The sequence below is a fragment of the Spermophilus citellus genome (assembly GCF_964194105.1).
Source record: "Spermophilus citellus genome assembly, chromosome: 4".
Lineage (NCBI taxonomy): Eukaryota > Metazoa > Chordata > Mammalia > Rodentia > Sciuridae > Spermophilus > Spermophilus citellus.
The window spans coordinates 110538670-110563316 of record NC_138185.1 but is presented as its reverse complement, the minus strand read 5'-3'; the positions used below and the strand labels follow the sequence as shown (position 1 = coordinate 110563316).

The following is a 24647-nucleotide window of genomic DNA, read 5'->3' as shown; positions in this document are numbered from 1 at the left end:
TATAAAGCATTCAATAAAATTGCATAGCCCTATTATGTATCCAGGTATTGTATCTGGCACTGATGAGACAATACTAGGTATGTATTATGTAAATTATACAGTAATTTATATTTACAATAGTCCTCTAAAAACATTGAAAACAAATTTAGAAGCATATTAAAGTTGCTTTGAGAAATTAGACTTCCCAATTATGGTGTTATTATATTATTTATTATTAAGCATTTTCAGAACCTGTAATTTTTATAATGAGTTTCCTCTTGAGTTTTTATGATTATTATTTTTCTGTCTTTGCTGATTGATTTTCCTCACTTGCCCTTTTATACCTTACTTCCTCCTTCTTAAATAAGATAGGTAGAGGTGCAGAGTATGTTAGAAAAGAGCCTCCGAATTCACAAAACACTTGCATTAATATTTCAGTTGTAGAGATTTGAGTTTTCTATAACCAACTTAACCAGCACACACTGTATTTGGCAAGATACAAGTAATAGTGTTTAAAACTAATTCTTAGAAGTTTTGTAAACCTTATAAAATTCTGAATTTTTTCTTTCCAATTTTTCTTTTGTTTAATTTCAATATAAAATGTATAATGTAACATCTGAAAGAGTCCAAATTTTTTCATGTTTATATAACTATTAAGAGTTCTAGCTTGTTAATAAATGAGGATATCCTTTGCAGAAGGAATCATCCAGAATTAAATACTGGATGAATTCCATCAATGATGTAATAGTGGGATTAAAGTTATGTAATCCAGTTGATTTAATGTAATTGAAGACATATTTGCTAAGCCTGAAGCTTGTGGATTTAGTTAGGAAATGATCAGTGAAGCTTTAATGTTCAGTGAAGTTTTAATGTTAATATTTTAAGATGGTTAAACTCAGTATTCAGATTTTTTGTGTGTTTTATTATTACAGCACCTTAAATTTAAGGAAACAAATCTTATAATGCTGCAGCAATTTAATGCACTAGCCCAACTTCGTCGTATTGACCAGTTGACAATTGATCCTCAAGGAAATCCAGTTGTCAATTTTACACTATGGAAATACTATGTACTATTTAGGCTAAGCCATTTTAGTATGCAGAAAATAAATGGAACAGAGGTAAGTAAAGGACTATGCAAACTGCAGAATAAAAATGTTCCCTTTGGGGAAAATAATGATTAAAAATGGTTAAGAATCTAGGTAATCATGATAGAACTTTTGAAAAATATATTGTTTTAATTTTTACATTTGAAATGTCAGAGATCTAAAACTCTACCCTAATATTCTAAAACACTAGACAAAATTTTAAAATAAAATAGTAATAAGTTCATGGTGAATAGTTTCCAATTGGAAACAATACCTTTATTTTATTCATTTATTTTTATGTGGTGCTGAGGATTAAACCCAGCACCTCGCATGTGCCAGGTGAGTGCTCTACCTCTGAACTATAACACCAGCCCCATAATATGCACTTTTATTGTTGTTAGTAAATACTCAGATAAAAAGTTGGTAGGAGGGACCGTTTTTTGGTTGGTTGGTTTGTTTCTTATGTTTTGTTTTGGTAGCAGAGATTGAACCCAGGGGCACTTAACCACTGAGCCACATTCCTAGCCCTCTCTCTATATATTTATATATGTGTGTGTGTATGTGTGTATATATATATATATATATTATATATGTGTATGTTATTTAGAGACAGGGTCTCACTGAGTTGCTTAGAGATCTTGTAAGGACTAACAGTTTTAAACAAAAAAAAAATTGTAAATCTTCAACAGGTAATGTGATCTTTGTATTTTTCAAAGTGCTTTTCACACTGCCTGGCATGCAAGAAGGAATGAGGAAGTGAAACTTAAATGTCAGTTAATAAAGTAGAGGAAGGGAAGAATAAAATGGGGACAGAGGGAGAGAATAACTGTATGAATGTGAGAGGAGAAAATAAAGTGTAAGCAACCATCTGGACTGCTTTGTTAATAGTTGTAACAGCTACGTGTATCATAACTATATTGGATAACTCAGACCTGAATCTGAATAGTTGGAAAATTATTAATTAAAAATTATTTTTAGATTAATTCTGCTGTCACAGGTAATCTCCTAGCTACTCAATGACCGTGTTCTCTTTAATTATTAATTTGGAAGAAAAAATAAGCTATTCCTCTACATCTACTGAGTTTAAATAATTATTCAAAAGAACTAAGAGCCTTTCATATGTGTTGGTCATATTAGAATACTTCTCAAAATTCAGAAAACTTCCTTACTATAAAATAAACTGTAGTCAAATTTGCTGGCACAGTAACTATATTTCCCTACAACTGATAGACTGCAGCTAAGTCCAGCCTAGACTCCAAAAGTCTAGCATATTATTAGGAGAATAGAGATCTCTCTGTTGATGTAAAAACAACCATATGAAATCTACGTCAACCATGGTAGGTCCATGACCACAGTATCAGCCATCTATAGAAGATGTCAGGCAAATCTGGAACCTTCACGTGACCTTTCTTCAGCCAGCTCTCAAGAGATTTTGTTCAGTCTTGTGTATGCTTCTGGACCCTTCAGTACTTCCCCAAAGAGAAATCATGAGTCCCTGGTGGGCCCAGGTAAATAGTCCCAAAGGTTTCAGAAATTAGTCTGAACTGAAAATAGAATGGTTATTTAGTTATTGGTAGGCAATTCTCCCTCATTAATGACCAAACTGTTACCCCAATTAACTCTTCATAGGAATTTGCTCAGATATGGATCATTACTACAGGAATAAGCATTCTTATGAAGCTTTTAAATTAAAAGGGATAGTATAATTATATAAAGTAGAGAAGAATTTCTAGAACGGATATTGTAATTCCAGTAGCTTGGGAGGCTGAGGCAGGAGGATTGCAAGTACAAAGCCAGTCTCAGCAATTTAGTGAGACTCGAAGCAACTTAGCAAGACTCTGTCTCAAAATAAAAAAAAAAATTAAAAAGGGGGCTGGGGATGTTAAGCTACTCAGGGTTCAATCCCTGTACCAGGAAAAAAAAATCCAATATAATTTACTCTGATTTAAATTTTTGAAAATGTCAGTTCCAGGAATATTTGATACTTTATTAAAACATGTAATAATATAATTCTTGATATTATATAATAATATACACAGCATTTCTACTTCTCTTTGTATAAGAGAGAATGATATTACTTGAGGTAGAATTAATTATGAGCATCAAGAAGAAAAGATGGAGTAGTGGCCTACATTGGCCACTAGGTGACTATATTGGACCAAATACCTTAGTTGTCAGCTAAAGGCAGAACTTGAGGCGCCAGGTAAGAAAGTCATTCTGTACTCATTTATATGTATATGAACTATGGGTTTATTTTTCAGAAGATGCCTGTGTAGTATTACTTTAACAGCTAATGTTAGGACTAAATTCTTTAAAGATCCAAAATTTAACTATACCAGGGGTTCTCAATCTAAGTTTCATTGACATTTCAGGCTAGATAATTCTTTATTGTATGGACTATCCTATGTATTATAAAATGTTTAGAAACAGCCCTCGTCACTACACTCTGTAGCACCCCTCCACCAGTTCTGATAACCAAAAATGTCTCCAGGTAATGCCAAATGTTCCTTAGGGAGCACAATGGCCACTGAATGAGACTCATGAATTATATAGTGCAAACAAACTGACACTGTTTAAAATGCAAACAACCCTATTTTATATTAAACAAACAATAAAAATTAACTCAAGTCTTACTTTCAGCTTTTAGTACTATCTTGGTTGACCCAGGAGTGAACCCTCACAGGATCTACTTGTGACATGCTATTCTTTTTCTGGAGAAAGGCTGATGTGAATTTAGAATGAATAGCAGCATCTTTGCTAATCCTGTGAGAATTCCATCTCTCAAAGAAGGAACCAAATTATCCTTATAGGAAGGAGCAAGCTATAAACAACAGCACAGCTTCCCCTTTACACATTATTAAAATAAATCTCTTCCATTGACACATGGGAATATTCCCATTAAATCATTCTAATTTAGGAAGCTATAGGATTTCTGGGGAAATTTTTCATTAAGAATTTAAGACTTCTCAGGCATAATTCTGAGGAAACACACCTAACTTATCATCCTCCAATCAACTTCCATAAGCCCACATTTGAATATCTTCACCTTAATTAGGTTCAAGGAAGAAAGAAAAATATCAATGAAAACTTCTCTCCCTATAGTTCAGGGGAATGTGCTTTCCTGGGCTAAAAGAAAATATTTAATTTAAATATTTCTTTGGAATTATATTGTATCCAAATAAGAAACAGTGTCATTTTGGACATCTCCCTGTTTTTTCTCTTCAGGTGACACAGAATGACATGATAATGGCTGAAAGGCTCTTTGGAATCCTAGCACATGTAGCATCTTCTGAGTTACCTCAGTACCGTATGATTTCAATTCTGGGTGATGCCAGGTAACCTTTTATTTTCACAGTTTTTATAGGTTACTGTCGTACTAGAAAGAAATTCCACATACCTCTTAACTGTTCCATTTATGCATCCTACAAACATGTATCCTAGACTTACTTTGTGGCTGGCCTCATTCAAAGTATGGGGGATATAAAGACAAATAAGACAAAGTCCTCGTTCTTGTGTGGCTTATAGTCTAACAAGTTAAAGATACACAACAACATAAAATCTTTCAATATAGAAGAGACTAACCATGTTTTGGAACAACATTGGGAAAACAAGTAACCTTTTATCTAGTTCATAAGAAAATAACTAGGAGTTTTCAAGGTATGGCATATAGGGGAAAGAAATCTATAAAAGTACAAAGAATTATAAGTAGTTCAATGTAATTGGAGCATGGAATGATTATGCATAAGTCATAAGATATGAAGCTAGAAAAATTGACTATGATCTGAGAACCTTGCAATCCATACAAAACAAAAAAGGAAAGTTATTCTTTGAAATTAAGCACAACAATCATGTTTTTAAGTTTATATCTAGAAAGACAGAGGTTGAGAATGGAAAACAATCAGGAGGATGGCTTATAGTTTAGTTGAGAGATTATGAAGAGCCAAACTGAGGAAGTGAGAATGGAGAAGAGGATTATGTGAAAAACATTTAGGTTTGCCTGACAGAACACTGACCTACAGGACATAATGTGGTAGGGAGAAGAATAGTCAAGGATGATATATCAGCCACAATTCAATTACAGATAATAGAAGTCACTCTGGCTAGCATATGCAGGAAACTTGATACACAGGAATTAGGTATCTACAAAATCTTTAGAAAAGTTGAGGAAGCAGTCTCTAGATTGGGCCTCCAGATTATTCCCAGAATGATACCATAGAAGCAGCCCACCAAGAAAGCTGCCACCTTGCTGTAATCATGGATAATAGGAGATTGTTGTTACAGCTGAGTCCCACTATCACACCATTTTCATTCACTGTATTGGGGATTGGAAAGTTGCTTGCCCCTTCCCCAAAACCTGGCTCCAGAGCTATGTTGCCCCGCTATAATTCACATCAACAAAATGAATACCTTGTATGTTACCCCAGCTTCTCCACTTAGCCCAGTTGTGTCTGAATTTAAATCTAACTTAAGTGTATCTGATTGATCTGTTTATTCCATCTAGAACCCCATAAAACCATTCTGTGTGTGTGTGTGGGGGGGGGAACTAAGGGACTTATTGAATTTAAGAAATGATGATATAGAAAGAAATCAGTAAAAATTTGTATAATTTTTACTGATTTCTTTCTACATCATTTTAAAATACTATACTACAGTGCATAGTATTTTAAAAATTTAATAACTTGAAAATAAAAATCCCCCAAAATCCTGAGTTTCTTTCCTACAGGAGAGATAATAAATACTAATTAACAACAAAAACTAATGGAGGGGAGGCTTTCAAGATGGCGGAATAGAGAAAGAATGTCCCTTTCCTGGTTGCTCCATGGCAAGAAACCAAGAAATCAGGCAACTTCTCAGTAAAGTTCATGAACAAAAAAGGCTGGGGTGGGATTGGGCAGGGGGGACGGGATTCATTACTGGACACTCAAAGCAGATCAGAAACTCAAGATGTTGAATATAATAAAATAAGGAAGAAATCCTTAGTGCCTCAGCCTCTGCTACTGGTAAGCCAAAGCAGTCCCTCCACAAGCAAAGTGGAGGGATAAGGGAATTAAAGGAACCTGAAATTTTAGGAAGACTGAGACATGTCTGAGTACAAAGAGTTTAGAGATCAAGGACACTGACCAACTAAACTGAAGGGCACTCTGCATAATGTCCTTGTAAGGGAAAGAAACTGCATGTCTCCCAGCTGTGTGTGGAAAACAGAAGAAGGAACCATTTCGCAGCTGAGAAGTGCCAAGAGCTGGAGTAGCCAATTCCTTGCAAACCCACAATTCACGACATAAGTTGAGCCTAAGTGACCAGGAGAAAATCAAAAGGTGGAGAGAGGTTTACCCAGGGGACAACGAGTCATGGAAACCCACCCAGCTCTCTCCCTTCCCCTCCAAACCAGCTGCTTGCAGGACTGGCTGGGAAAGATGCAACTAGCCAGGGTTTCGAAAAGGTAGGAGGGGGACAGATTGAGGTTGGAGACTAAACCCTAGACCAGGAAATGTGGACTCCGCAGGTGACAGAGTGGACTAAGAATTGTTTCCTCTATCACATGAATAGAACCCAGAGGAGATCCCTGGGGTGCAGTCTTCCAGCATGGACTGGCAACTGCTGGGCCCTGGAGGTACACTGATTTAAAATGTCCAGACCAATTGACACTCATGGAAGAAAGAGCCTGGAGCCTGCTTAAGCCTAAACCCCACATCTAGGAGTTCCACCGACAGGATTAATTTTCTCATTTTAGCAACCCCATCCTGAGGTTGGAGCAAGCATCATACCCCAGGTGACCCCACCTAACACTGCTGAAAAAGGAAAGCCAGGAATCTTTTGAACTCCAAAAGAAACAATTCTTTAACTTTTTGTAGAGATTTTTTTTTTCATTTTCATTCTTTCTTTCTTTTTCTTTTTCTTTTCTCACTCTCTTTTTTTATTTGTTTATTTAATTGTGACCTTAATGGTTCATGGACATTTATACATATTCATAGTTTTTAATTTCTAGCATTTTTAAAGCCAGTTATTTTTCATGGGTCAGTTTTTTGAGGACTAAGCTGTTTGATTAGTCTATTTCAGTTTTGTTTTGTATTCTTTTATTTTTAAAATTTTTACTTTATACTTTTGCTCTCTCATATCTGTTTCCCTTGATTCTCTTTTCTTCTACTAACAACCAATCTCTATTTTTCTCTCTTCACTCTTTCTTTAATTTTTTACTTCTATTTTCTGTCCTCTTCCTTCACAATTATAACATCTATCACTTCTCTTCTTTCCCTATCCACCATTCAAAATTGTAAGCCCTTTTGTAGACTTTTTTTTTTGTAGTCAATAACAGATCATATCCTTTTTGTTTGTTATAACTCTGTAGATGTCATAGCAGGAACTGTTTAGTTTAATGCTATATATTGTTTGCATTTGTGGTGGTTTATTTGTCTCCCCCTAAAAGGTGAGGAAATGGAAACCTTCAAGGACACTATAAGTCTACAGGGTAGAAACTCTACTGCCTCCGATCCATACTGTTACATGGGTAGGCACACAAATGTGAAAAAAGCAAGGGAACAAATCACCCCAAACAAACCAAGATACTTCAATAACATAATCCATTGATACCACAGATAAAGAGTTTAGAATATACATAGTTAAGGCAATCTTTGAGGCAAAGGTGATGTAAGGAGTAAAATCAGAAAGAAAATACAGGAAGTGAATGATCACTTCAATTAAGAAATACAGATTCTTAAAAAAAAAATCAAGCAGAAATCCTCAAAATGAAGGAATCAATAAACCAAATTGAAAATTCAATGGAGGGCTGGGATTGTGGCTCAGCAGTAGAGCACTCACCTAGCACGTGTGAGGCCCTGGGTTCGATCCTCAGCACCACATAAAAATAAATAAACAAAATAAAGGTATTGTGTACAACTAAAAAAGAAATAAATAAAAATTCAATGGAAAGCACCAACAGACTAGACCACTTGGAAGACAGAGTTTCAGGCAATGAAAAAAATAAATAGGATCTTGAAAATAGTGTTGACTATGGAGAAAATATGTTTAATAAATCATGAACAGAACTTCTAAAAAATATGGGGTAACCTGAAATGACCAAATTTAAGATTTATTGAGATAGATGAAGGTTTAGAGATACAAATGAAAGGAATGAATCATTTTTTCAATGAAATAATATCTCAAACCTAAAGAATAATATGGAAAATCAGATACAGGATGCTTACAGGACCCCAAAGGTTCAAAATTATGACAAATCCACACCAAGGCACATTGTTATATAAATAAGGATAGAATTTTAAAGGCTACCAGACAAAAATGACAGATCACATTTAGGAGGACACCAATCCAGATCTCAAAAGATTTTTTAACCCACACACTAAAACTTCAGAGGTCTTGGAATACTCTATAACAAACTCTGAAAGAAAATGCATACCAACCAAGAATACTATGCCCAGCAAGATTAAACCTCAGAATTGATGATGAAACAAAAATTTTTCATGATAAACAAAAGTTAAAAAAGAATTTACAACTAGAATGCCTGCACTACAAAACATTTGCAAGAAAATATTTTATAAAGGAGAAATGAAAAATAAATGTGAAAACTGGTAAAAGGAGGAAGTACAGAAGAAAATCAAAGGAGGAACTAATTCAAATTAAAAACTAGAATAAATCAAAATGACAGGGAATGAAAATAATCTCTCAATAATAACATTGAATGTAAATGGCCTAAACTCATGAATGAAAAGACACAGACTGGCAGATTGGATTAAAAAACCAGACCCAATAATATGCCATCTCCAAGAGACTCACCTCATAGGCAAAGACATCTACAGACTAAAAGTGTAAGGATGGGAAAAAATCATATATCATTCACATGGATCTCATAAACAAGCAGGGGTCTCTATTCTCTATCAGATAAAGTGGACTTCAAGTCAAAGTTAATCAAAAGGGACAAAAAAGGACATATCATACTGCTTAAGGAAATTATACATCTACAAGACATAAAATAAATATTTAAGCCCCAAATAATGGAGCATCTCTGTACATCAAACAAACCCTTCTCAACTTCAGGAATCAAAGAGACCACAGCATAATAATGCTGGGTGACTTTTACATACCTCTCTCATCACTGGATAGATTCACCAAACAAAAAGTAAATAAAGAAGCTATAGAACTAAAAAATGCAATTAATGATTTAGACTTAACAGACATATAAAGTATATTTTATCCACTATGACTGAATATACTTTCTTCTCAGTAGCACAAAGATCCTTCTCTAAAATAGACCATATCTTAGGCCATGAAGCAACTCTTAGCAAATACAAAATATAGTGATAACACCTTGCATTCTATCAGATCATAATGGAATAAAATTAGAAATCAATAATAAAATAAAAAATAGATGCTACTCTAATACCTGGAGACTAAATAATATGCTACTGAATGACCAATGGATAGCAGAAGAAATCAGGGATGAAATAAAAAAATACTTAGAGGTAAATGAGAATAGCAGTATAACATATCCAAAACACTATGAAGGCACTTCTTAAGAGGAAAATTTATTGCATTGAGCTCATTCATTAAAAAGATGGAAAGTCACCAAATAAATAACCATCTCCAAGCCCTAGAAAAAGAGCAAATCAACACCAAAAGATTATTAAAATCAAAACTGAAATCAGTGAAATTGAAACAAAATATCCAGAAAATCAATGAAAAAAAGTTGGTTCTTTGAAAAAATAATTAAAATTGATAAACCCTTAGTCAAGCTAACAAAGAGAAAAAAAGAGAAAACTCAAATTACTAAAATATGTGATAAAAAAGGAAACATCACAGTGGACACTAATGAAAAACAGATGATAATCAGAAAATATTTTGCAAATTTATATTCTAATAAATTAGAAAATAATGAAGATATTTCAGACCAATATTCCTGATGGACATAGATGCAAAATTTCTTAATAAAATACTGGCAAATTGATACAGAAACATATTAAACATATTAAAAAGATAGTACACCTTGATCAAGTGAGGTTCATCCCAGGGACGTAAGGTTGGTTCACCATATGGAAATCAATAAACATATTTCATTAATCAATAAACTTAAAGACAAGCATCACGTGATTATCTCAATAGATGCACAACTAGCATTTGTCAAAATACATCATCTATTCATGTTCAAAACACTAGAAAGACTAGGGATAGTAGGAATATACCTCAACTTTGTAAAAGCTATATATATGTTAAACCCAAGGCAATATCATTCTAAATGTAGAAAAGTTGAAAGTATTCTCTCCAAAAACTGGAACAAGACAAGGATGCCCTCTTTTACTGCTTCTCTTCAACATAGTTCTTGAAACACTAGCCAGAGCAATCAGATGAAAGATTCAAGTAGACCCCATGATTAAATCAATTCTAGAAATAAATAAGATCATTTCAAAATAATAAGTTCAGTTTAAATTTAAATTTGTATGCATTTTTAGCATAGCCTTCTAAACTTATGACCCCAAATTGACACAATTACAAGTCTACAGTTAGAGTGAGATGTTTTTATCACCTCCAAGTAAGAGAAAAGGGACATAAAATACTTGAACAATATGACAACATATTTGACCTAACATTTAAAAAATATTATCTCCAATGTACATTCTTTTCAGGTATAAACGAAACATTTATTAAAGTTGTTCAAGTACTATCTATAAAGCAAATGTCAACAGATTGAAAGAATTGAAATCACATGGACTAATTCTTTGCTCAAAATGTGTTTAAGCTTTAACCCAGTTACAAAAAGATAACCAGAAAAATTCCTACATATTTTCAAATTAAGAAACATTTATAAATGACCTATAGGTTAAAGACAATTTCATAATGGAAAACTGAAACTACTGTGAGTTGAAATATAATAAAAGTGCCACATTTCAAAACTTGTGAGGTCACTAAATTGGTACTAAATGGAAACAGGTTAGCCATGAACTGGGTGCATTGGAAAGATTAAAGGCTGAAACTATGGAACTAAACCTGTATTTCATGAAATTAGGAAAAGAACAGCAAAATAATCATGAATAAATTTAAAGATATAATATTCAAAACAGTTAATTATTTGAAAAGACTAAAAAAGGGTAATATATAATGTGTGGACATTCCTTTTATAATTTAACAATCAAAATAAAATGTAAATACAAATAAAGACCTATATGCCACCCTCTTATGTTTTTTACAAAAGTGAGACAATTATACAACCAAATTTCTAATTAAAAAATTGCGATTTATATCACAATTAACTTTTTATTCATTCACTGATTATAATATTTAATTACATAGAAAATGCTTATTATTATGTAAGAATAAGTGAAATAAAGCATACAAAATGGTATATATGGTATGATCTTACCTTTTCTAAAATTTATAGGAGAAGCTTCTCAGAAATATGTCAAATGTGAACAGTAATAGATTTATGTGAACTTATGCAGTATAGGCTAATGGATGACATTTATCTCTTTATATTTTTAAAAATTTATGCTTCCCCAAAATTTCTAAAATAATTGTTATACTTTTAAATAAAAAAGAAGGGATTTTTAAAGATATATCCCTCTTTTGTTCCCAATCTTCAATTCACAGTAAAGTGTTAGTATCACTTCATTCAGAGATATACCCTATGATGGATTGCAGCCCTCTGGAATTCAGCTTCCTATTTAATTACTTAACCACCTACTTAGGACCTTGCCTGATATGCTGACAGTTGGAGATTTTTAGTTTTTTGTTTTGCTTTTTTTAAAAAAAGTTTAATCAGTATTCCATTTCATTTTCTAGCTATGAGTAAAACTACTGAACTACATAAATGACATTATGAAGTATTTGTGTAATTTGTAAAGGGTAACTAACATGTTTTATAGAATATAAAGACTAAAAGTTTGTTCTACTACCTCCTTATTTGGATTGTTTTGTGCTCTGATTATTTTGTGTACATGTGTGTTGTTTTTTATTAAGGTAATTTTTTTTCATTTTAGAAATACTTAAGGCATTTTTTAATGGTTGTTAATTATAGAATAAAGAAAAATATATAGAATATGTTAATTTATAGAATGGATACCAAACTGAGTACAAATAAATAATAAACACAGATTCATAAAGCAGATGTTCAGAAAAGCATAGGGCTCCCCTCTAAAGTCAACAAAAAATAGATATTTTTTAAGTCTGATAAGCAACTCTCAAAATCTCTTTATTATTTTTCTTTTTTAACAATAAAATAGCCACTTTATTTCTATTGATTTTAAAGCATAATAATTAGTCTTTTACTTTTGTTCTAATTAGTTATACATAACAGTATAATGCACTTTGATACATTGTACACAAATGTAGCACAACTTCTCATTGATGTGGCTGAATCACTATGATGATGTGAAGTCCTTTGGGTATAAAACAGTGAGTGGGATAACTGTGTCAAATGGTGGTTCCATTCCAAGTTTTCTGAGGTATCTCCATACTGCTTTTCATAGTGGTTGCACCAATTTGCCATCCCACCAGCAGTTTATTAGTATACCTTTTTTTCCCACATCCTTGCCAACATTTATTGTTGCTTATATTCTTGATGATTGCCATTCTGACTGGAGTGAGATGAAATCTTAGAGTAGTTTTGATTTGCATTTCTCTTGTTCCTAGAGATGATGAACATTTTTTCATATGTTTGTTGATCAACTGTTATTTCTTATTCTGTGAAGTGTCTGTTCAGTTCCTTAGTCCATTTATTGATTGGGTTATTTGGCTTTTTTGGTGTTAAGTTTTTGAGTTCTTCATATATGAATTCTGGAGATTTGAGCTCTATCTAAGGTGTAAATGGTAAAATCTCTTTATTATTTTTCTACAGGAAAAAGCAATTCCGGTATCTATTAGAAACCAAAGGAAAAAAACCTGGCATTGTCAGTGAAGAAAATAATGATAACAAAAGACTTGTAGGAGAAAACACAAATCGTGCTACACTCAATTATACCACAAGAGAATTTTATCATGAAAAGCTAGAGGTAAAATACCATTAATCTTTGAAATCTGGTCCCTGGATATATTCCATGTGGCTCAAGGTTTGGATGTTGCGTGTTTCACCTTCCTTTACATACAAAGCTGAGGACAGTAGACACCAAGGAAATAGAAAGGAGTAGAGAGCTCTGAGATGAAGAAGAGCACGTGGTTCCATCTTTTTTTTAGTAGAAAAGAATATTTTAAAGAAATTTATTCCCAAAAATTTAGATCAAAATTGGACTAAGGATCCTCATCTATCTGAATTAAGAAAAGAAACATAGGCTTGTGTGGGCAGTTAACCAGCCTGTGCCAAACCAGGAGAGGACACAGCATAATCTCCATCTCTATTCTCTTGTCTTAGGCTCTTAATGTTTTAATTTATATATTTCATTATACACCTTGAACTTCTGTGTTCTTAATTATGTAATTTAACCTGTTGTGTTCCCAGTAGGGATACTTAGCCAGGAAAACTGGAACCAGTCTTTTAGTTCTTTATGTGTTCAGAAGTTTATTGGGGTAATACAATATTATGGCACTACAAGAGCTACAAAGAAGAAAAAGGCCTACAAAGTTCCTGCCTTGATGAAGCTTACAGGAAAGCTGAAGAAACAGTCATCTAAATCACTGTAGAGTTTTAAGATTCTTCAACCGAATTTTTGTTTGTTTTTGTGGTACTGGAGATTGAACTCAGGGCCTTGCATATGTTAAACAACTGCTGTAATACTAAGCTATATACCCTGCCTCTTTTATTTTATTTTGAGATGGAATCTCACTAAGTTGTTGTGGCACAGTCATGAAATACCAGAAATGTGGGGGACTGAGACAAAAGGACTGCAAATTCAAGGCCAGCCAGAGAAACTTAGTATGACTCTGTGTCAAAACAGCTCAGTGGTAGAGTGCCCCTGAGTTTAATCCCCAATACCACAAAAAATAAAATATCTAAAGATATAGATGTATCACTGAACAGGTGGTGCATGCCTTTAATCTCTGCAGCTTGTAAGGATGAGGTAGAAGGATCACAAGTTCAAAGCCAGCCTCCACAACTTAGCAAGGTGCAAAGCAACTATCTCAAAAATAAAATGGATCTAGTCTCAAAATAAAGAAACTGCAGATGTGGCTCAGTGGTTAAGCACTCTTGGGTCCAATCCCCACTACCCCCCCCCAAAAAAAAAAAAGATAGTTGTATTTCTATGTCTCCTCACACAAGGTTTGTGTGTGTGTGTGTGTGTGTGTGTGTGTGTGTATAAGGAAAGAGAGAGAGAGCACATGAGAGAGAGAAAGCATGCATGCTGTGTATCCTCATCAAATTTGAAAGTGAAACAGCCAGATAAGTGGTTTTCAAATGTCTTTTAAACAATTATGAACTCTTTATTGATGCCATATTGTAGCTGAAAACCCAGTATGTGGAAACTGTGGTTATAGAAGAAAAGTAGGGGACTCGGAACTTCATTTGATTAGATTTTCTATTCATTTCCCTTCACCCCTCTCCTAGTTCTGAAGTGTCTCTTTGGAATCTATGTTAGTCAGATTTTCTAAGAAAATCAAGTTAAAAGGAGGAAAGATTTGTTTCAGCTTGGTTTCAGTCCATGGTGGCTTGGCTCTGTTGTTTCCGGCTTGTGGCCAGACAGAACATCATGGCAAAGGGTATATGGTAGAACAGAGCTGCTCACTGCATGGCTGCCAGGAAAAAGAGAGAGAGAGAGCGAAGGGGCTGGGGTCTCAGTATGCCCTTTAAGGGCATCCCCCCCGCCATGACTTAACTTCCTTCAGCTCCCTTCCCACCTCCTACAGTTTCCACTACCTCACAGTAGTGCTATCAGCTAGGACCAGGCCTTCAATAGATGAGGTTTCTAAGGGACATTTAAGATCAAACCTTAACAGAATCCTTTAAGAATTACAGCCTAAAAATCATTTGAAAACTCAATTCTATAATATTTTTATAGCATCCTAGAAAATGTTCATATTCTCCTTTAAATTATTATAGTACAAGAAGGAGATGGGGGTATAGCTCTATGACAGAGCACTTGCCTAGCATGCTCTAACACTACAAAAAGAAAAAAAGGGAAGGTCAGTGTTTAATGAAATAGTTGACTAAAACTGAACAACTCCAACTATTAATGATCCTAATACTACCTTATGTAGTAAATAGAACAAGTCTCTTCCATGTGGAAACCCTTCAAATACTTGAAGTCAACTACCTTATCTCATTTCAGCCTTCTTGACATTTGTACTTTTCACTCATTCAAAAAATCATCTTTGAGCACCTACCATACACACTGTGTGATATAATAGGTTATAGAAAGATACTGTCTTTGCCCTCAAGGATCTCATATTCTAATGGAGGAGATAGATTTATGTAAGGGTTATTAATCATTATTCTAAGAGAAGAGGAGAGATAACTAACCCAAATCAAGGAAAGCATTCTAAAGAAGATGTTCCCTAATATTTAAAAAGGACAAAATAGAGCTATGTGATGATATATAGATACAAGGCAATTCTGGCAAATAAAATGATGTGAATAAAAGGCACAAAAGTATAAAAAAGAGAGAAAGAGTGACAGAAATTACAAGGCAGTTAATTGTTGCAGTACAGAGGTTGAGAAAGACAGTGTTAAAAGATGAAACTGAAGTGTACTGGGAGAATCATGCTCAAAGAGAATAAACATAATTTGTTGGCCATTAGAGGCTTCTTGGTATTGCTAGAAGAAGAAAAGACAACCTGGCAGGATTATGAGCCTTCTTCCTAAATATGGTTCTACGAATTAAATTATAGGTGTGTGTGTGTGTACATAATTTAAATGTACAAATTTTTATAATAGAGATTTTTTAAAATGTCAAAGAGCTGCATATAAAACAAGGACAATTCATAGAGAAACCTACCCAGTGTTTAAGGAACAGATAATTCCAGAGATTTTTAAGTAGTTTAAGAGTATTTAAAAAGAAGGAAAACTTCCATTTCTTCAAGACAAACAGCATTAAATTTATTATAAAACCTGCGAGGAAAGAAAAAGTCAGATCAGATACTTAAGAATATAGTTGCAAAAATCTTTTAAAAATGTCATCAAGTAGAATGCAGCAGAACATTAAATGGCTAATAAGCTTTATAGCCACATATAGTACATTCTGGAAATGCAAGAAAGATTTAATATGAGAAAATTAATAAATCTAAAGTGAAAATCATGATTATTTCTATGTACATCAAAAATAAAGTTCACAAAATTTATCGTTCATTCTTGACTTCTTTAACTCTATTTAAATAGAGTCCAGAAAAATTGGATAGTAACTGTCATAGTAATGGGGAAACTCTGGAAACATTAGCATTACTAGCAGGCAAAATTTTAAGTTGGCCTCATGATTTCTGCCCCCTTGTATCCACATTATCCCTGTATAATCCCCTCCCCTAAGGATGTGTAAACTCTATGACTTTACATATTAACCAATGGAATGTAGCAGAGTATACAGGCTTTGCAGATACAGTAGGTCTGCCTTTATACTCAAGGGATAATTTTCAAGACCCCCAGTGAGTGCCTAAAAATTGGATTCTACTGTACCCTATATATGTCATGTTTTTCCTGTGCAAACATATATACCTATGTAATTTATAAATTAGGCAACTAGAGATTGACAATGATAATTAAAAATAGAACAATTACAATAATATACTATAATGAAAGTTATTTGAAAGTTATGGATTGTTTCTCTGGAATTTTCCATTTAATATTTTCAGACCACAGTTGACTACAATTAACTAAAACCACAGAAAGCAGAACCACAGATAAGAAGGAACTGAGTAGTGGAAAAAGGTATTATCTTGAGTGAGCCTAACCTAATCTGGCAGGTCCTTTAAAGGAGTATTCAAGCTTTCCCTGAAAGATTCTCCTGTTGGACTTGAAGAGAAAAGCTGCCATGATTTGAGAGGGCCACATGGCAAGGATCTACAAGAACTTTTAGGAGGTGTGCATAACCTTGGGCCAACAGCCAGCAAGAAAATAGGTACTTCATTCCTGTCACTGCAAGGAAATAAAGCTAAATTCTGCCAGCAATTATTTCAACTTAGAAGAGGGGCTTTAGAAAGGAACACATACTGGCCAACACCTTCACTACAGCCTTGTGAATGCTTTAGCAGACCACCCAGCAAAGCTATTCCTGTACTCTTGATACATGGAAACTGAGGTGATAGATGTATGTTGTTTAAACTGCAAAGTGTGAGTTAATTTGTCACACAGAAATAGAACCCTAATACGCCATTGAAGTCAATATCAAGACAAGAACATCTAATATCATCATTATTTGTTGCTACAAACAATACATTTAGGTAAAAGAAAGAAATCAGTGGTAACTTCAAAAGATGGGGACTTTCTAGTACAGTAGACAGTATTACTGAATATTTGAAAATTCCAAGAGAATTAATTGAGAAACTATAAAAAGCTGTAAGAAAATTCAGTTCCAGCTTCCACATTACAAATAATAAGCAGAAAAAAGATATAATGGAAGAAAAGTTCTTATAGTAGCAACGCAAAAAAGTAAAATACTTCATGCTGTGGTTTAGATATGATGGAACTGTCACCCAAGGGTACATGTGTTGAAATTTAATCTCTATTGTGAGATATTAAGATGGTAAAAACTTGATCCAACCATGGTATTTAGAGAAATGTTTAGATAAAGTCATCGTGTGGAATCCGTATGACTAACTGACTGGTGGCACTGTACGATGAGAAAGACCAAAAGATAGACATATGCATTCCCTGTCTCTTGCTATGTAATTTCCTGTACTGCCTCAGGACATTGCCACCAAGAATGCCATCACCAGATGTACTCCTAAACGCTGGATTTCCTGAACTGTGAGCAATTGCTTTATAAAGTAGCCTACCTTGGATGTTTCATTATAGTAATGTAAAATGCACTAATAAACATATAATAAACCAAATGTAAATATGCAAGATGAGTATAAGGCAAACTTTAAAGCATTAACAAAGCACACAAAATATTTATACAAATGGAAAAACCTACCATGTTTTAAATAAGAAGGCGCTCAAGCAAAATATGTCAATTTTCTTTAAGTTAATTTAAAAGTATAATATAAACCAAATAAGAATATCAAAAATGTTTTGTTGAGGCTTTTTATAAACACATTGATCCTAAGGTGCATGTGGAAAAATAATAACTAATAGCCAAAACTTTGAAAAAGAAGAACAATGAGAAGAAGGCTAGCACTATTAGATATTAAAGCATATTTTAAAGGCTTATCAACTAAACTAGAGTGGTTGTGAAGAGATATACTAATGGAATAGAAAGAAAAATTCAGGTTTATTTCCAAATATAGAAGATTACATCATATAATTAGGGAGCAATTTCAAATAAGTCAAGGGGACTATCTACTAATGATTTGGGGATAACTGAAGAACTATCTGGAAAAAAAAACTGGATTCAGACATACCATCTTATATCAATTGAAATTCCAAATTGGTCAGAGATTTTAAAGTTTAAAGTGAAAGCATGAAAATTCTAGAAAAATCCACGAGAAATGTCTTCATGAGGATCAAATAAGTAAAGACAAATGACAAACTGGAAAAATAGTTTGCAACTCATATCCCTAAATTTTAAAGAGCTTTTAGAAATCAAAAAGATAAAGGGCCAACAGCCTAATAATTGTTGTATTGTCTATTCAAAAGTAAATTTAAAATAAGATACCATTAACTATAACAACAAATACTGAGGAGTGGGTAATAAAATATATATAAGCCCTTTATTGGGGAAATTATGACTTTCTAGTTGAAAGTCACTAGGGAAAAACTAAATAGTTTGTTAATGTACAGAAATGTTCTACATTAAAAATATGTTAATTCTTCCTAAGTTCATTTATAAATATATGCCAGTTCTAATTCAAGTGTGAATGTGATTCTTGTGGAACTTCACCACCTGATCCTAAAAGTTATCTGATAGAGTAAAGGAACTATCATACTCCAGAGGAAAGCAGAAATAAATTGCCTTAGCAGACATCAAGCATTATTATAAAGTGATGGTAATTAAAACAATATAGGGATAAACAAATAGACTCATGAACAAAACAGAGGGCCAGAGTATGCCATACTGGTGAGGGAAATGTATGCAGGTAGTAGGCATTACAAACTACTGACAACAGTCTGTTTATAAGAAATGGGATCTCCAATCAGAACAACGTATTGAACACATTCACACTATACTACAAGAAATTAACTCTAGATCAAATAAAAACCCAAGTACAAAAAGAAAAACTTTAAAGTTCTTATTTTAAAAATAGGAGACAATTTGTATGACCTTGGTTGCATAGGTTATGATTTTTTAATACTCCAAGTGCACAAACTGTAAAGGAAAAATTTGATAAATTTAGCAGACAAGGTCATTGAGATTATTTTTAAATATAAATAACTGCAGTGGAGTCATACAAGCAAAGTCTTGATTAAAGTGGTTTGATCAAAAAATAAGCAATGAAGAGGTAAAGACAGGGAATATTGACTCCTGTTTTGAGGAAATTCAAAGGGAAAAGAAGAAATCTGAAGCCACATAGTATTTTGAAAAGAACACTAGGCTTACTGTCAGGAGACTTGGACTTGAGCCCCTGATTACCACTTATTACCTGAGAGACCTTGCCCAAGTCCCTTAATCACTCTCTTTTAACTCACAGGCCAGCATTCCTTCACTTACACCACGCTCCCCACATCTTGAAAAATACTTAACTCACTACAGCACAAAGTCCTCAGTCTCTCTTCTCTGTACATACTGAGTTGTTGAGAAAATAAGTTCAGGTGAGTTTCTCACAAAACAGGTTAAGTAGACCCTTTTATTGTTCCTGGCAAAGTTCTGTCACTTGGTAGTTGTCCATCCATTCTCTTGACTCACCTACAAAAGATTCAAGATGGACCTAGAATGCTGAAAAGGACTTTAAAGAATCTGGCTCTGTTCTTAGATAAGGAAAACTGGAAACAAGTGAATTATTCAGGGTCACAGGTAAACATTTGACTGATCTGCCTCTAGAACTGAGACCTTCTGATTTCTGATCATGGATTATTTTACAATATATTGTGGTGACTTCTTGACCATCCAATGAAAAGAATGCTTTTTTTTTTTTTTTTGCCAGAGTACTGATTATATTTAATGGATGACCATTTCATTCAGCACTTAAATTACTATTTTATTTTTTAGTTAGCTGCTTATATATGTAGGCCGTCTCCCAACTAGACTGCCAATTCTTTCTCTAGGGAAGGTTTAATGCATGATGTCTAATCCTGAGAAATTGTCTCAACCTTATTGACCTTGTTTCCCATTTGTAAAATGGAGATACAGATTAAATTCTAATACAAATAATACAACTATAATGATAGTTAAAATTACTCTATAACAAATCCCACCATTGACGTTTTCCCCAACCATCTTTTTTTTTACAAAAAAAATATTTATTTTTTAGTTTTCGGTGGACACAACATCTTTATTTTATTTTTATGTGGTGCTGAGGATCGAACCCAGCACCCTGGGCATGCCAGGCAAGCGCACTACCGCTTGAGCCACATCCCCTGCCCTCCCCAACCATCTTTGTAACAACACATTTCTAGTTCCATGAAATAGCATAAATAATATTGTATAGAGTTCATCTCATCAGGATTGAACTTGCAAAATACTTGCTTTATGAACCCCAGGAATATTATGGGATAAAAAGAAATAAGTATATCAATGCATTTGAGAAAGAAAAGACTAATTCAAAGAGTAAGAACTCCTTGATGGGTCAGGGAAGAAAGCTATCTATTATGTGTTCTTCACAGGATCATTTGGACAGGCAGAGTGAGTTATCCTGGCAGATACCTGATGAGCTTTCACAGGCACACAGAGTAACTGGCTTGGAGGAGGGAAGAAATGAAGAAATAAAAATTCTTTCAAACACAATTGCTAAATTAAGGGCTATTATAACAATTATAATTCTGTTTCAACATGTCGTAGGGGAACAATAGAAGCAACTATAGCAGGAAATTTTAAAACACCAAAAATTGTATTTATGTCAGTTGCCAAAAGTTAATTTTAATTTGTATTATGTGTAAGTGATATGACAAAATGCAGCATTTAAAATTTTTTATTTTTGTTATCTCTAAACTGTTATAAAATTTTGTCTAGTCTTAATGATGGAACTCTGTCTTTATTTTTTTAAATTCAAAATCTATAATGAGAAATTTGGAAATGTATTTGAGAGCATTTACTAAATAGGTTCTGTACCTTCTACTTGTGTAAATGCATTGCTTGTTATAAAATATCGCTCTTTTGGTTACTGATCTCTAGTGAATCACACTTGGCCTTCATGCTGCTGGTTCCTATGTAGCTCAGGTTCACTGAGTGTTAAAAAGAAGCAGCTCATGCTGTTTTCATCAAGCTAACTTAGTGCAGGTGACTGAGTTCCAGACTGTGTTTCAGAGTCAGAGCTAAGTTAGACTCATCAAAGAAGCAGCCAGCTGGACCCATTATTGTTTATAATCTATCAAAATCTTGTGCATGTTTTTAGGATAGGTCAGTTCATGATCTGTTGCTTTAGCCCATGAACAATATCACATCAGTATGTTAACCCCTCAATGCTGAAATTATTTTAAGATGTCTTACATGACAAAAGAAAATTTCTACAATTTTCTAGGAAAGTGCAATTTGGATCTACTAATTTTATATTAATTAATGAAGAATTTTTTAAAAAAAACATTTTGTTGTAAAAATGGTAAGAATTTTTAAAAAATAAGAAAAATAGAAAAAAGAGGAAAAAATACCTGAAGACTCTCTTACTGATACTTCAGTACATTTTTTTCAATATTTTTCTATGTATTATTTCCCAATTTTTTACTAAAAATTTCAAATGTACAGCCAAGTTGAATTTAATGGTAAATACTCATACACCCAAACCTATGTTTTACCATTAACATTGTACTATCCAGTTTCGTTTACTTGTTTCATTGATGAATCTCCCATCCCTCTATTCATCCATCTGTTCATGTTGTTTTTAAAAATCATTTCAAAATAATTGTAGACATTCATATGCTTCTTCCTAAATAATTCAGCATGCATATCATTGATTAGAGTTTAATATTTGATATAGCTTCTTAATTTGAAATGAAATTTATATACTGAAATATAAACCTTAGGTATACTATTGTTGAATTTTGACAAATGCACATACTCATGTAATCCAATCCCTATCAAAATTTCAGTTTTTCTTTTTGTGCTTAATATTATAAGCATTTTTCAAATTAAAAATCTCCATAATTTTAATGACAATATTTATAATATTCTAAATTTAGCTTTTTAATTAACCTTGATATTATTTTGGTATTTTGATTTAAGTTGGTTCTAAGTAGTGGATCTTTTTCCTAAATCTATTATCAACATCTATTATTTCCATCCTTCTTCATTGATATGAATTAGTTCTCTATAATTCTGATTATGTGATATTACATTGATTTTCTATATATATTATGACATTTTTCATAATCAAGCCTTGACACTCTCCAGCAGTATCAATAGTCAAAATAAATGTTGAATTCTTAAATTCAAGTGTGTGTATGTGTGTGTGTGTGTGTTTGGTTTTGCTGGGGGTGGATCCCAGGGCCTCATGTATGCTAGGCAAGCCCTCTACCGCTGAGTTATACCTCTAGCCCTAATAAAATGGCTTTCTTTTAGACTCTGTGATGAAATTGGGGCCTAATTCCCAAATATCTTCTGGCCCAAAAATTCCTCTGTCATGTTTAGAACTAGGTTTTTCATTTGTAGACTGCTAGACTCAGAAGTTGAGAGGGAAGGGAACACTATTTATTTAGAAGGCTACCTTCAGGTCCTGAGCTTATATATATTCTTTTCCTCTTTGTACACTCTTCTCCAACTTTATCCGAAGATCAAGGCCACATATTTCAATGTAATATTCCACTATATGCTTTCCTAACCTAGAGAGTAAATTCAGAGTATAACTATTTAAAATATGTGGATATTAACTAAATAAATACCAACAAAATTGTCAGTGTCTGTACCCTGCCACATTAGCCACTGAAAGCCATGAGACTGTGTGCATTCAGCTGACTTGTGTGAGCTAAGCCACCACTGAGATAGGAGAAATAGTGTAACGATCTAGTGATTACAGTTAAATATATGTGTGTGTGTGTGCGTATGTGTGTGTGTGTGCGTGTGTGTGTGTGTGTGTGTGTATGATATTGTGTGTGGGAAAGGGATTAAGGAATCAAAATAAATTATTTCAGGTTTCTCTGGTTCAGCTAATCACTGCTTTGGCTTTTGGATTGGTTATGATTTTAAAAACGTTTTTTTCTTTTTTTTAACAGGAAATAAAGGAGAAAAAGAAATTCTGCAAAATGTATATAGAAGACCTTGTGAAGGAAGCCACAGAAATCAATATGAAAAATGAAGCTTTGCAGAAGCTTTGGCCGCAGATGTTCATTGAGCTTGTTAGGGATGCAGTCATAGAAATCCGCAATAAAAATTCCTATATGAAGCTCTGCCTACAGCAGATAACTGACCAAAAATAGAGAGGGCTTTTAGTTACCGTTGATTTTGGCAGTTTTACTTTTTTTTAAAGGTTGAAAATATGCAGATTAAATATGTTAAAACAACATTATCCTACAAACTAGGAAGAGTAGCATCAAACGTTATTGCCTATTGTTCTCAAAGTTAAAGATTAAGAAGGAAAGCAGGAAAAAGGGAGGATTCATTTCATATATGTGTTGACCAGATGCTTGGATGTTAGGTTGGCAATGCATCTTCCGTTCTTGCTCTGATCAGAGCCCCCGCTATAGCCCAAAGCACATGGCATTTGCTGATGGGTCAGCATGAGTTGCTTCTACCTACTTTCAGCTGATGGTTTTCATTCGTTTGCCTTTTTATTTTATGTCATGATTTCAAAGCCAAAAATATGTTCTTTTTTATGAGTGAAGAATAAACTTAATACATTAGTTAAAAAAATTTTTTTTCGCCTCTTTAGTCCAGTCAGTATTGTCATATTTGATGTATTTTTATGTTCTGCTTTTGTTGGGTAGGATCCCTGCTGTTCACCTACGTGGGAGGAGGCCCCATTCTTCTAGGGATGTATTTTCAGGGCACAACAGGGAGACCTGGGAGTCCCTATGGGCAGAGAATATTAAAATAAGTTAATACTAGGATAGAAAGAAAATGCTTGATCTTAAAAGGATCCTGAGTGAATGTAAAATGCAGTCACAAATCAGTAAGTCTGCTTTGATGAGAGTTGATTCCTTCTTAATGACTGCCATGAGGCTCTTTTTATAGGCATCACACTGTCATGGATTAACATTTTGGCACTAAGCTACCAGCTTACTAATTTATAACCCATCTAATTCTCAGTTTTATCATAATAGTACTTGCTTCTTAAGATTGTCGTGAGGACCACAGGAGATAGTGCATGCAAAGCATTTCTCACAATGCCTGGCACTCAGCATATAACCAATAAATGGAGCTGTTATTCTTAACTGTTTGGGACACCAGTTGAACCATAAATTTTGTGCCATAGATGCTTGGTGATCCCTCAGCCTCTCCAAATTGGAACAAGGACCATTTCTCATCTGGCTGGTGA

The 24647-nt window shown here is 33.7% G+C and overlaps 1 protein-coding gene across 4 annotated transcripts in view; it reads left to right on the top strand.

Moving 5' to 3' along the window:
• LRRC49 (leucine rich repeat containing 49) overlaps positions 1-24001 on the top strand; it is a 191728-nt gene extending 167727 nt beyond the window's left edge. For all 4 annotated transcript variants that reach the window (XM_081292760.1, XM_081292759.1, XM_081292762.1 and 1 more), the window contains 4 exons: positions 912-1097; positions 4290-4399; positions 12904-13057; positions 23386-24001. In XM_081292760.1, the coding sequence (XP_081148886.1) occupies positions 912-1097; positions 4290-4399; positions 12904-13057; positions 23386-23589 (654 nt within the window). In that variant the 3' untranslated portion in view covers positions 23590-24001. The remainder of the gene's footprint in view (positions 1-911; positions 1098-4289; positions 4400-12903; positions 13058-23385) is intronic.
• Positions 24002-24647: the final 646 nt, after the last annotated feature.